Consider the following 13,222-nt stretch of genomic DNA (forward strand, 5'->3'; position numbering starts at 1 on the left):
CCCCCTATGGCAGTGTGGGGAGGGGAGAAGGGCTTAAGGGGGTCTTGGAGGCAAAGCCATGGGCCAGCAGACAGACTCAGTCACCAGGTGGGTCCCACCAGGGTTTGGGCAAAGCATCTCACTAAAGGCATCTCCGAGTAGGTAAGGCAAAAGGAGTTCAGGTCACTTCATCCACGTGGAGCAGCTCACGTTGGGGTCTCCCACTGCTCCTGCAGACACACACTCCAGGTGTCCCGAGAACACAGGCAAGTCATCGCTGACAGACAAGCCAAGGAGAGAAGCAGCCACTGTGCAGCCCAAATCCAGGAGAGACCTGCTGTGGCACCACTTGGGATGGTGCAGAGGAGTGGGGATGGGGCAGCAAATGGCTCCATGTCCACCCTTGATCCCAACAAAGCCAACACCAATGCCAGCAGTACCAGAATTCTACCATGCTGCTCCCATCGCCTTTCCCTGGTGTGCTGGTGGACTCATCCAGCTCCCACAAGCGGGATGATGCAGCCTGGGGGCTCAGTGCACCCTGATCTCTCAAGGCTGAGCATCCCCCCTCAGCCCCAGCCCCCTCCTCACATCTGCCCCAGCAGAGCAAGCTGCTCACTGCAGTCCCCCTGCTCATGGGTGTTTCAGGTGGCTTTGGCTGGGTGACAGCCCTGGGTCACATACAGCTGGTCGGACTCTGGAGGCTGGTGGAGCCCCTGGGACTGAGGGGGTCCATATGGGTTGGGTTGTGGGACTGGAGACCACAGGAAGGTCAGCAGGGTCCATGCTCAGCGGTCTGTAGGACAGGAGGAACCAGAGGAGAGCACTGGGGTCCATGCATTGTGGTCTGCAGGACCAGAAAAACCACAGGAGGTTGGTGGGGTGCATGCATGGCAGTCAGGACAATAAGGAATTCATGGGAAAACACCAGGGTAGGGTCCATGCATGACCAGATCAACCATGGTAGACCAACAGAATCCATACATGGTGCCAAGTTGGACTGCAGGGACCACAGGAAATGGCAGGGTCCATGCATGGTGGTCTGCAGGACTAGAAGGACCACAGGAGACCATTGAGGTTCATGCCCAGTGGTCTGCAAGACCAGAGGGATCCCGAAATGTCAGCAGGATCCGTGCACAGAGGTTGGCATGGCAGGAGTTGTGAAGCCACCGTGAGCTAGGGATGCTCACAGCACGGTCACCAGAGAAGCTGCTGCAGTGAGGAGGCTCCTGGGTGGACACCTCAGAGGAACACCTACGCAGTGGGGACACGGCAAGGACATGGATGGGACCAGATGGACCCCCTGTGGAGCACAGCCTCCCCTCTGCATGCAAACCAGCAGTAGGACCCCCAGCCTTGGCAGGTGTGTAGCCCTTGTAGGGGACGTGGCTGTGTGGTTGCAGGGCTGTGTGAGAGATGTGAGCCCTTCCAGGGGTGAGTGGGTTCAGGGGTCCTAGAGAGGTGGGGCTTTCAGCCAACAGATGCTCAGCATCAGCATCAAGGGGGGCTGTTAGGAAGAGGCTGGAGCTGGTTCTCTGGTGTGGAACCCTGCAGGGGATGCAAGCACATCCCCATGGTCGTGGCCATCCCACTCTGGTGTCTCTTCCCTCCTCCAGCTGGAGCTTCTTCCATGGTCCATGGCAACACCCCCCATATGCTCTACAGCCGCCCCACAGCTCTCCCACTGCCCCCTGCCATCCCCACACCATCCCCCTCTGTCCTGCTAACCCGTGCACACCCATGTCATGGTGACCAACCCCTCTGTGGGTGCTTCCACCAAGGATATCATTGCTACTGTCATCCCATGGGGACAGGACCTGCAGTCTTAAGGCAGCTTAAAGCACATCCATCCCCCAGCCCCACTGTGTCCCTTGGTGCTCCCAGCCACCAAGGCAGTGTCCCAGGGACCACTGGGTGGACAGGACACCTGAACCTGCCCCGGAGGGAGGAGACAGTCACCCAGTGGTGGGGAAGGACCGCTGGTGGGTGCTGGCAGCACACAGCCCTTGCCGTGGTAGTCCAGAGTCACTGATACCCCCCAAACCTCCTCCCCACAGGCTGGGGGATGAGGCTTGGGGATGCTCCTGGCCCAGCCATGGCTGTGGCCCCCCCGTCGCCTCCCTCACTCGGCCCCAGCCTCGGGGGGCTGCCCCGCCTCAGGTTCCAGGCAGCCATTGAGCTGGGGGTCAGGGGCCTGGGGGTCGTATTCCTCATCCAGGAAGTCCAGAGAGTTGTTACTGGGCAGCCCCCGGATGGTGAACTTGTGGGAGACCTTGGTCCACTGCTCCCGGTTGCTGGCCACCCGCTCGTAGAGCTCCGCTGCCTTGGGGAAGAGATCCTGCAGCAATCTGGGGAGGGGGGGATGCACTCCATCAGCACAGGGCTGCACCCCCTCCCTTCCATGCAACCCCCTTAGCTGAGTGCAACCCCTCCCCACTGCTTGGAACGCCCCCCAACACCTGCAAGGCTCCCCACACAACACCTCATCCCACCCTAGGGGAGGTGGGGGTGGCAGGGGGTCCTCCCCATCCCATATCCCATCCCAGCACTGGGGCTCACTTGTAGATGGGCATGGCAATGTGCTCCATGAAGCTGATCTGCAGCTCAGGGATGTAGGCTTTCTCCCGGTCCATCATCTCCAGAGGGCTGTTCCCCATGGCCTTCTCCTGCAGGGATGGCAAGGGGGGGTCAGTGCCAGTGGAACTTTCCCCCCATTTCCAGGCAAGACCTCTCTGCTCGCTGCCCACAGCCCCATCCCATCGATGCATTTTAGGAGCACAGGCCAAGCCCAACCCTGCCAGGTGGTACCTACCAGGTCACCCTGGGAGAAGAACTCCTTGTAGATCAGCTCCTGCAAGAGACAGGTGTCAGCACAGGGGGTGCAGCCTGGGATGATCCCCCATCCCCCTGCCCTCCAGACCCCTCCCCACAGCTCTGAATCAAGCAGGCACATGGTCTTGGAGGGACTGCTGCACAGTCCAGGGTTCTGCACGGAGGAACCCAGTCCATGGGGGGCAGGTGTGTGCCTGGGGACATGCAGGTGGCCTGGGTGGGTTGTGAGGTGGCATTCAGGGGGTTAGCTCCATGGCGTGGCACTCACTGCAATCTTCCTGGTGGTCTTCCAGCCCTTGGTCTGGTCAGAGAGGTCACAGGAGGTCATGAGCAGGCAGAGCAGCAGGCTGCGGTGCTGCTTGTTCTTGGGGTCATATCCCACTGTGGGAAGAGTGTAGGGCAGGGGTTGGATGGGGGGCTCAGGACAGAGCTCCATAGCCCCCATCACAGCACACATGAGGACTTTAGGGACAGCCAGAACCTTCTGGGTCACGTCCCAGCCCTTATCACCCTCGACATAAAACCTCCTGTGCCACCTCCCAGCTCTGCTGGAACAAGTTCCTACCACCCCTCAATCCCAATCCCCATCCCAGCAGCTTCACCTTCTGCCATTTTCTGGAGGTCCTTGAAGATGCGGAGGTGATGGGCCAGGTCAGTGGCCAGGATGATGTCCCGCATCAAGTCCAGCATGCGCTGGTAGTCCTGTGGGCAAGGCAGCCTCCATGACCAGCTCTGTGCCCCTGCCAGCTCCCACATCCCCTGGGATCCAGGGATGGGGAGCAGGAGGTCTGGAGAGGACACAGGGGCCCAGCATGGGCAGGGGGTGGCCTAGTGTTAAGGTGAGGGGCTCACCTTTCGGGAGAAGTGGTCAAAGATGTTGCAGCCTTGGCTATTGAGGATAGCAATGGCTTGGGCAAAGTGATGCCTCTGTGGGAGAAGCCAGGACCATGAAAGCAGGCAGGGAGCAGGCAAGGATGCTGCCACGCAGCCAGAACCCGGGAGAGACGGGCAATGAGAGATTTGGGGGATCTTACCTCCATGACAGAGCCCTCTGAACTGTAGAGCGCAGCCAGGACAGATTTCTGCAAGGCAGAGCAGCTGGAATGATGCAACTGTGGGGGTGAAGACCCCCACAGCTGTCCCCATAGCCCCACCTCTCCCTTGCCCATCCCAGCTCTGGGCTCGGCTCACCGAGGCCACCTGGAAGGAGTTATTTGTGCCTCTGTGGTCCAGGTCATGGCACATGCAGGAGATGAAGAGGGCAAAGATCTCGATGTCTCTGGGGAGGGGGAGGAGGGAAACTGAGGCAGGCAGGAGAGCAGGGAGCACCCCAGCCAGGCCAGGGGATGGAGAACAGGGACAGGGATAGCACCTGGCCTTACTCCAGGTAGTTAACGAGCTCCAGGTTCTTGTAGAGCAGGTAGCAGAAGTGGGAGACGGAGAATGCGTGCATCCAGTTATGGTAGGGAGGGTCACGGTACCCCTTCTTCACCATCAGGCAGAACCTGGACAGGGGCAAAGCCATGGAGGGGGGGCTCATCCCACAGGGACCTCCACCTGGCCAGGTGTCCCCAGGCAGGCACAGGCATGGGGATGAAGAGGAGGATGGGATGGGGACAGGGAAGGTAGACAATTACCTCAATGGGGATGGGCATAGGGATAGGGATGAGGATACAGACAGGGGAAAGAGGGTGGACAGTGATGAGGATGTGGGTGGGGACAGGCACATAGGTGTGGACAGGGATGGGAAAGGAGACGGAGGGGATGGGGAGGAGGAAGGGAATGGGGAAGGAAATGACGATGGAGACAGGGAAAGTGGACAGGGATGGGGACCCACCTGGTGAGTGTCTGACGGTCCATCTTGTAGGTATTGATGAAATTCATGTCCTGCAGCATGCTCAGGATGGCCTGCAGAGGGGATAGGGTGGGTGGCAGGGAATGACAATGCCCAGCAAGGTCTCCTGAGAGCCACCCCTGCCCCTGCTCTGCAGGAAGATGCTCAGGGGTGCAGCCACCTCCCTTCACCCCAACACCCCAGCACCCCAGGGTTGGAATATATGACCTGACCAAGGCCAGGCAGGGGATGGTGGCAGCTGAGAGTTGTCCCCATGGTCCTCACCATGGAGGTATCGTCCTCAGGCAGCGAGCGTGGCGTGTAGGTGAAGCTGGCAAAGTTGGGGTCAATGGTGGACACAGGCTGGATGCCCTCGCTCAGCAGTTTGGTGTATTCATCATCAGACACCTGCAGGAACCATGGCCAGTGGCCCACACTATGTCCCAAAGGCCACGTGAACCACAGTGAGAGCAGAGAGCCCTGGGGTATCACCACCACCCAACTGTGGGACCACCTTGGGGTAAAGTGTGGGGCACCATGCTGGAAACAGGGGTCCCATCCCTGTGCCTGTCCTCATGCCACCTCACCTTCATGTGGTACATCATCATCTCATTGGCCAGGTGGCTTCGGTACTGCGCCTCATTCACCTTCTTGTACAGCAGGGACTGTGGGGCAGGATCAGGGTACAGGAGTGCTGGGGTGGGCAAACACCCCCCAGCACCCCCAAACCCACCCTGGCACCACAGCACATCTTTGTGCCCACGAATTCCCTTCCCATCCCGTGGCCACCACCACTTGTCCCCAAGGAATGGGGACCACACACACACACATCCCCCCACCCCCATCCCTCTGAGCTGTGGCAGAGCTGGGACACCCCCTGTGTGTGACCCTCTCCAAGTGGAGGACCCCCAGCACATACATGGGCGATGCTGATCCCGCAGTAGATGGAGAAGGCAGTGGCCAGGTCCTCGTCGAACTTGCTGAACCAAGGGCCATTGATCTTGTTGACCAGCTCTGCCACACCAATGACCTCTGGAGCAGAGGGAGGACAGCAGGGGGGTCAGGCCCTTGTGCTGGGTCTATATGCTGGGGACAGCACTGTGTCCATGGGCTTAGGGCAGGGCTGTGCCCAAGTACACAGCACAGGGACAGTGACACTCACATTCTGGGGACAGTGCAGTGCCCAGGGGCTGGGCTCATGACCAGGGACAGTACTGTGCTCACGTGTTGGCAGACAGGATTGTGCCCACACACAGGCTACATGATCATGCCCATGCGCTCAAGGACAGTGCTATGCCCATGGGCTGGGACATAATCATGGCCATGGGCTGGGGGACAGTGCTGAGTGTCTGTAGGGGACAGGATCATGCCCAGGGACCATGCTGAGCCCATGGACTAGGACAAGATCATGTGCTGGGGTCAGTGCTGTGTTTGTCTACAGGGGGACAGGATCACACCCAGGAACTTGTGCCAGGAGACTGCAATGAGCCCAAGGCTTGGACAGGATTATGCTCACATTCATGGGACAGAATTGTGCCCTGATGCTGGCGACAGGGCCATAGGACTGGGACAGAGTCATGCCCATGTGCTGGGGCAGTGCTCTGCCTATGGGTTGGGAACAGAATGGTGCCCACAGGCTGGGGACAGAACGGTGTTCACATGCTGAGCATTCACAGTGCTGAGCCAGGATTGTGCCTCTGCTTGAACAGGATTCATGCCCACAGGCTAGGGATGATGCTGTGCCTGCATGCTGGGAACAGTGTCATGTCCACATGATGGGTGACCAAACCATGCTGACTAAGGCACCTGCTGGGCCAGACCTGTGTCCCCCCCATCCCTCCCTCACCCTGGCTCTCATTCTTGATGGGGAAGCAGAGGATGTTGCGGGTGCGGAAGCCGGTGCTGTCGTCCACCCCACGGTAGAAGAGAGGGTGTGAGTAGGCATCCTTGATGTTCAGGATCTTGCCAGTGGTGGCCACGTGGCCAGCAATACCCTGGTCTGCTGGGATGCGGATCTCATAGCTCTGTAGGCAGGGGAGGAGGGTCACCAGCAAGGCCTGGGGGCAGGGACACAACCCCAGGCCCCCCAACTCCATCCTGTGCTCACCTCATCATCCACCACTCCACCATCGAACACCTTGGCCACCAGCTCATGGCTGAGCCGGTCCAGCAGGAACACAGAGCATCTGCAAGGCACACCATTGGCACCCAGGGGAGCCCAGTGTCCCCCCCGTGTCCCCTCACCCACGTGCCCTGCCACCACCACTCACATCTCAGCATTGCTGAGGTTCCGGGCCTCCGTAATGATCTCCTGCAGCAGGACAGAGACATCATCTGCAGGGGGAGCAGGGAAGGGTCAGGGACCCCCAGCCAGGCAGCGCTGCCCCTCATTCCCCACTCAGGCAATAAAACAGGGGCAGGGTTTAGCTCAGGGTCCCACAGGAAGTCTGGGGGCACAGGAGGATGGGGGCTGTGTGGGGCACATGCACGTGTGAGCAGCACATACGTGTGTAGAGCAGTGCACACGTGCAGCTGCACACGTGCACACGTGATTCTGAGAGATCTGTGGTCATGCAGCCATGCAGAATCAGTGCATGCCAGGTTCTGTGCCAGCTCCTATCTCCCTTCTGAAAATGTTCCCCAACAAGGGGACGAGGTTCTCCCTGGCTAGGGACAGAGACCCCAGTGCCACCACCCTCCAGGGCTGGGCGTGGGGGGTGGTCATCCATTCCCCATTCCACCCCCTCACCATGAGTGCTCTCCAGTGCACCTACCCAAGTGGGTGAAGAGGTTCTTGGCCACCTGCAGCAGGGCCTGAGGGGACAGAGAGGATACCATCAGTGACTTGCGCAGGATGGGGCACACACCTGCACGTGGCACGGCCCTGCACACACTCACCTGGCACTCACACTTGAGCTTCTGCTCCTTCTGGAAGGCCAGGGTGCTCGTGAGCACCGTGGAGGTGTAGCAGAAGCAGTGCTGGATCTTGTGCTCATCCGTGTCTGTGTAGCTGGCGGGGGCACACCTCAGTTCTCTGTCCCCATTGTTCCCCCCTCTCCATGGCAGCAATGCTCCAGCACCCCGAAAGTGAGGGGGTGCAGCCCCACAGAGAGTCCCAGCCAAAATGCTGCTCACCTCTCCCCGCTCAGTTTGTTGAAGGCGCAGGCCAGTGCCACCACCTGGGAGGTGGCCCGGCTGATGACAGGGACACAGAGCATGGAGGTGACCTCGCAGCCCAGCATGCTGCTCAGCTGCTTGTGCTCCTCCTGCAGGGAGAGCAAGATGGGGCTGGAACCAGCACCCTCCAGGAAGCCCCACGGGACACGGGGGTGACACCTGTGTCTCCAGGTGTGGAGGGACACAGCTGGTGCCCACCTCACTGATGTCCTTCAAGGTGATGGGCTTCTTGTCCTCCACCACCTGCCCCAGGCGTCCAAAGGTGAGCTGTGAGGAGAGGGGACATGTCAGCCCATTGCCCACCCTCCTGACCTCCCAACCCCTCACCACATCCCCCTGCTCACTGAAAAGCTGATTTCCTCATCCAGGACACGGTCTCCCACCACCTGGAAGAGATGGGAAGAAGGGGGTGCCCATGAGGATGACACCATGTCAGCGGGTGCCATGTAATCCTCAGGGTTGGGGGACAGGCCCAGTGGCACCCACCTGGCAGAAGAGCTGGTGGTTGTCCTCAGAGACGAGCAGGAGGCAGCAGCACAGAGACTGGGTCTCCTGCTTCAGCTGGGGAGTAAGGGGAGGGTCAGCACCCCAGCCTGCCCCGAGCACTCCCCAGGTAGAATCCAGCCCCTCCTCTACCCAGGGCACCATGCCACAGAGAACCAGGTGCTCCTCCCCAGAAATTCCTCCCCATGACTGAGCAGGTTCACTCTAGAGACTACTGATGGCAAGGGGAAGGCTGTTCACTCTGGACACTCCCGAGGTACAGAATGATAGAGAGCAGGAGAAGAACCTGTACATTCTCTCAAGGAGCTTTTGGGTGAGGGTGACACTGTTAGCTCTGGAGACTATTGATGGTTGTTACAAGGCTGGTCACTCTGGTCACTGCTGATGACTGCACAGCTGATGCTCGAGGCTTTTCTTGGCTTTGGGGGATTTTTGTGTTTTGAAATAAAACAGGGCTCCCTGCTGTGTCCTGGGGCTGGGGGCAGATGGGGACAGGGGGCTGGTGGAGCAGCTACTCACGTAGTTGATGACTTTGAGCTGCAGCGAGGCGGCATCCAGGTCATACAGCTCACCTGCAGGAGGGTCACAGAGGGGCTGAGCGTGGTTTCACCGTGCCCACACCCCCCACCCTTCCCAGAGGCCCCCCACTCACCACAGAGCTGTAGGATCTTGCAGTCCAGGTCACTGTAGCTGCTGCCAGGCGCCTTCTCGGGCTTGGCCAGCGAGGTCTGGGAAGAGCTGGTGGAGAGGCTGACCTGGGGCCAGGGCTGCAGCTTCTGCAGGGCTTGCAGGCGCCGGAACGCCACCAGGGCCTGCAGGGGTGGGCAGAAGGGACAAGGAGCAGCAGGGCTGGGGGAAAGGGTGGTGGGTCCCCAGGTGGCAGGTGCCACAGCTCAGGAGTCACTCACGTGTCTCTCCAGCGCCCGCAGATTCTGCTCGTCTGAGTCACTCAGCTGGCCACAGTGCACCTGGATCGGGAATGATGTCAGGACCCTCATGGATCCTCTGTCCCCAGAGCCCTGCCCATGCCCCTGCACTCACCAGGATGACACAGACCACGGCCCCACTGTTCTTGTCCACCAGCGGGATGATGAGCACTGCAAGCAAGAGAGTGTGGGTCCCAGGTGGGCCCCAGGGGCAGCAGGAGCTGTGGAGCTCAGCTCTTGGGGTGCACGTCCCCATTACATCCTGATGTGTCATGACCCATCCATCCATCCATCCATCCATCCATCCATCCATCCATCCATCCATCCATCCCTCTCCATGTCCCTCCATCTACCTACCTACCACCCAGCCCTAACCCCATACCAAGACCACCCTTCCCCCAGCTCCCACCTTGTGTGCCAGGGGCCAGGGGGGCTGCCAGGGGTCCCAGGTGCCGGCCAGGGAGCTCAGCAGGGAGCAGCCCCGCACATTCCAGCCGCTTCTGCTTCTGCACAGCATCCCTGGGGGGACAGGGATACTTTGAGCACTCCCTGGGAAGGTAAACCCCCAGGAAGGGGGGCAGAGACACCCATGGGATAGGGACAGGCTCAAGTACTGTGCCACACACGTGCATAGGTGTGTCCCTGCACATACACACAGCCCCTGTGCACATGTGTGCGCATCCAGGACGAAGAAGAGGATGGGAAGGGAAAGGGGATGGGCATGAGGACGGAGATGGAATGAGAATGGAGATGGGGACAGGGATGGGAACCCTCCTGCCTTCCAGGCACACCAGCTGTGCCCGTGCCCAGGGCTGGGGAGACAGCTGAGCTCACCTGAGCTTCCCGTTGGGCGGCAGCTCGTGGGGGGGGTCATCGCAGAGCAGCCGTGCATCCCCATCCAGCAGGTAGATATAGACGTGCTCCTGGGGGACAGAGGCAGCACAGGCATGTGTGCATGTTGTGCACAGACACAGCTGCACCTGCCCACGTGCACAAATGCACCCCTGCACACACAGTCGTGCTCGGCAGTGGGCTGGGGATAAAGAGACTCCACCCCAGGCTGAACCCCAGCATCAACCAGCAGATAATCCACTCTCTACTCCCTCCAGGGCTCCCCCCAGCCCAGGGGGTCTCAGCAGTCCCACCCAAGGAGGATGCTCTGCTCAGTCCCCCAGGGGATACACCCCCACCTACCACAGCAGGCAGCAGAGTGACGAGGGCGTGGCGGAGGGCATCCCGCAGGGTGGTGGCATCAAGGGCAGCGCCCAGGCTCAGCAGAGCATCCTGCAGAGGGACCAGAGCAGACCAGGGGTTACTGGGGGTTGATACCAGGGGGAAGGGCACTGTGGCACCCACCCCCTCTCAACCCAGCCATGGCACGGGTCCTTCTGCCCCCAGACCCCCTGCAGTGGCCTCCAGACTGCCGGGTGCCTTTCTTGGAGCCAAACCCTCCTGCGTTGGTCAATGTCCATCATGTGGGGAGGTGGGAGGTCCCCAAAAAGGGAGAGGAGACTTTGGCACTGAGCCACACTGCCCTCAGTGCTAGCCATGCCCTAAAGCAGCAGTGGGAAGAGAAATGGGGCAAGGAGATGGATTAAAGCTCATCTGGGGATTACAACCCCATAGAGGGACAGAGGTGTTGGGATGGACATGTGGAAAAGCTGGGGGCACAGGGGGCTCTGTGGTCTGACCCTCCCAGCTCTGCTCCTGCCTCCAGCCCTTGTCTGGGAGACTGGAGTAAGGATGATGTTATGATGGAAATAGCAGATGCTTCAAATCAGACACTGATCATGGTGCTGGGATTTGCTCTTCCTCTGGTCCCAGCTTTGCCAGGCTCCATTCCTGATAAGCAGACCTGGGGACTGTCATGCAGCCCATGACCCCATCCAGGCCAGCAGCCCCTTGCAGAGCCATGCCACCCACCCAGCCAGGGAGCACACTCTGCCATGGGGCCAGACCCAGGGGCACTGGGAGCGTGGCTGGTGGGGAGGGTGCTTCCAGCTGAAGACAGCGGCGCTGGATGTTATTCCAACAGGGCCGCATCTCCAGTCACCTACTCACACTGGAGACACATGCACTGTAGAATACAGCCAGGCCTCAGCAGGTGGCTGTCCTGCCATCCCTCTGTCCCACCTGATCCTCCACAGTGGCCCCCTGGAGCAGGGGAAGATGGGGCAGAGCCTGAGCGGGTCCCTTGGGTCTGCTTGGGGCATCAAATGCTGGTGGCATTCTTGGTGTGGGGATGGACAGGTGGCAGCTGGACATGGGTGGTGGCTTTATTAGGGCTGGGAATACAGGTCCATCCCTGAAACAGTGAGGGGAAAGCTGCAGGAGCTAAAAGAAGATAATCCCAGGACAAGGAGACAGCAGCAGAGGCTGGCAGGAGGGTTTGCAGCAGGGAGGTTTGCAAGAAGGCAGGGAGAGTGAGGGTGGGCAGGGGAGGACATCACACTCATTCCACTTATCCCACTCATCCTGCTAAACCGTTTCTCCCACTCATCCTGCTCTTTCCACTAAGCTTATTCACTATATTAACCCAGTTCATCAAACTCATCCTGTTTGATGGCTCATCCCACTCAACTGCTTGTCCCACTCGTCCTGCCCTTCCCACTCACCCCACTCACCCTGCTGTTCCATTCATCCAGCTCAACCCACTCATCCCACTCAATGGCTCATCCCACTCAATGGCTCATCCCACTCCTTCCACTTGTCCCACTCATCCTGCATATCCCACTTGCTCATCCCACTAATTCAATTTGTCCCACTCCACCTACTCCCAGTCCACATCCTACAGCCCAGATTAATGCTTACCCAGATTGGTAATGCTTCCCAAGTGGGCACAGGGGGTTAATTAACTTCACTAAAACAGGAGAAAGCACACAGGGACTGCAATTCCTAGCAGCTGGAGCAGAGTCCCACACCCTCATCCCAGGTGCTGAACACCCAGCAGCTCCAGAGGGAAACACTGTCTGGAAATGAGCATGGAGAGATCCATGGGATCTTTTTGGGGACAGATCCAAGGACAGGGTGTGGGCAGAGAACACAGCACAGCATCACTAACAGCCCCAGGAGCTGAGGGTGCTGCTCCTGCAGAGCAGGTGAGCAGCACCCTGTCCCTGTCCTGTCCCCATGGTGCACACACATGGCCCGTGGGGCCCCCACCCGGGGACTGCTGTCACCTTTTCTCTGGCCTGAGGGGACAAGGATACTGGTCTCAACCTGCCAGACTGCTGAGCTGACAGGGTGACCCATGGCAGGAATTTTGCCAGCTCTCCTTGGCCAGCATCCCATGGTGTGGTGCAACACCAGAGCTGTATCTGCTTCAATATTCCCACTGGAGCTGGTGGAAGATTAATGACACCATTCATCTCCTTAGAGTAAGGATTTGTCTCTGCTCCAGCAAGGATCCCCCCACTCCAGCAAAGCCAAATCCTGCCACAGACCAGCCTCCAGAGCACTGCCTGCTCTCTCCCTCATGGAAAATGGCCCTTTTCCTCCCCTGCTGTTTTCAACCATTTTTATCCCTTTGGATAGCTGCAGCAGCATCCTGTTCCCATGCATGTGGTGGTGGGGACCCCCATCCCAGGTTCTCCAGCCCCCATCCATAAATCCTGCTGGGATTTAAGAGCAGCTTCTTTCAGAAGAGGGAATTCACCAGCAGTGAAAACATTACTTTTTTCAAGAGGATCAGCCACATCTGTCCCCTTTTTCTGTCCCACCAGCTGTGGAAGCTTGGTTTGTCCCCCCTGGCACCCCCAGCTTCTCTGGATCTTTATGAAATAGAGAAATGCCATGCTGACCAGATTCCTCTCCAGAAAGGTCCATTCACACCTGCCATGTGGAGGAGGAGGACACTGACCTCACAGGCTCTCAGGTTCCTGAGATGCTGCCCTTCTCCTGGCCCTGCTCCTGGGAGATGGACGGAGGCCCCCCAGGGGTGAGGGAGAGCAGGCAGAGGCTGGATCCAGTG

The 13,222-nt window shown here is 59.4% G+C and overlaps 1 protein-coding gene across 2 annotated transcripts in view; it reads right to left on the minus strand.

Annotated features, from left to right (window-relative positions):
- Positions 1–912: 912 nt before the first annotated feature.
- Positions 913–13,222, minus strand: part of PDE2A (phosphodiesterase 2A) — a 38,141-nt gene continuing 25,831 nt past the window's right edge. For both annotated transcript variants that reach the window (XM_056485942.1, XM_056485951.1), the window contains 29 exons: positions 10,447–10,536; positions 10,087–10,175; positions 9,662–9,771; positions 9,368–9,423; positions 9,235–9,294; positions 8,979–9,138; positions 8,846–8,898; positions 8,309–8,383; positions 8,167–8,208; positions 8,021–8,089; positions 7,781–7,911; positions 7,544–7,655; positions 7,420–7,459; positions 6,916–6,979; positions 6,753–6,831; positions 6,492–6,669; positions 5,565–5,677; positions 5,233–5,310; positions 4,931–5,053; positions 4,649–4,719; positions 4,194–4,316; positions 4,003–4,090; positions 3,846–3,893; positions 3,664–3,738; positions 3,414–3,513; positions 3,080–3,192; positions 2,792–2,830; positions 2,539–2,645; positions 913–2,327 (listed from right to left, as the gene is read on the minus strand). In XM_056485942.1, coding sequence (XP_056341917.1) covers positions 2,102–2,327; positions 2,539–2,645; positions 2,792–2,830; positions 3,080–3,192; positions 3,414–3,513; positions 3,664–3,738; positions 3,846–3,893; positions 4,003–4,090; positions 4,194–4,316; positions 4,649–4,719; positions 4,931–5,053; positions 5,233–5,310; positions 5,565–5,677; positions 6,492–6,669; positions 6,753–6,831; positions 6,916–6,979; positions 7,420–7,459; positions 7,544–7,655; positions 7,781–7,911; positions 8,021–8,089; positions 8,167–8,208; positions 8,309–8,383; positions 8,846–8,898; positions 8,979–9,138; positions 9,235–9,294; positions 9,368–9,423; positions 9,662–9,771; positions 10,087–10,175; positions 10,447–10,536 — 2,712 coding nt within the window. In that variant the 3' untranslated portion in view covers positions 913–2,101. The remainder of the gene's footprint in view (positions 2,328–2,538; positions 2,646–2,791; positions 2,831–3,079; positions 3,193–3,413; positions 3,514–3,663; positions 3,739–3,845; positions 3,894–4,002; positions 4,091–4,193; positions 4,317–4,648; positions 4,720–4,930; positions 5,054–5,232; positions 5,311–5,564; positions 5,678–6,491; positions 6,670–6,752; positions 6,832–6,915; positions 6,980–7,419; positions 7,460–7,543; positions 7,656–7,780; positions 7,912–8,020; positions 8,090–8,166; positions 8,209–8,308; positions 8,384–8,845; positions 8,899–8,978; positions 9,139–9,234; positions 9,295–9,367; positions 9,424–9,661; positions 9,772–10,086; positions 10,176–10,446; positions 10,537–13,222) is intronic.

The sequence above is a fragment of the Oenanthe melanoleuca genome, chromosome 1 (genome assembly GCF_029582105.1).
Source record: "Oenanthe melanoleuca isolate GR-GAL-2019-014 chromosome 1, OMel1.0, whole genome shotgun sequence".
NCBI lineage: Eukaryota > Metazoa > Chordata > Aves > Passeriformes > Muscicapidae > Oenanthe > Oenanthe melanoleuca.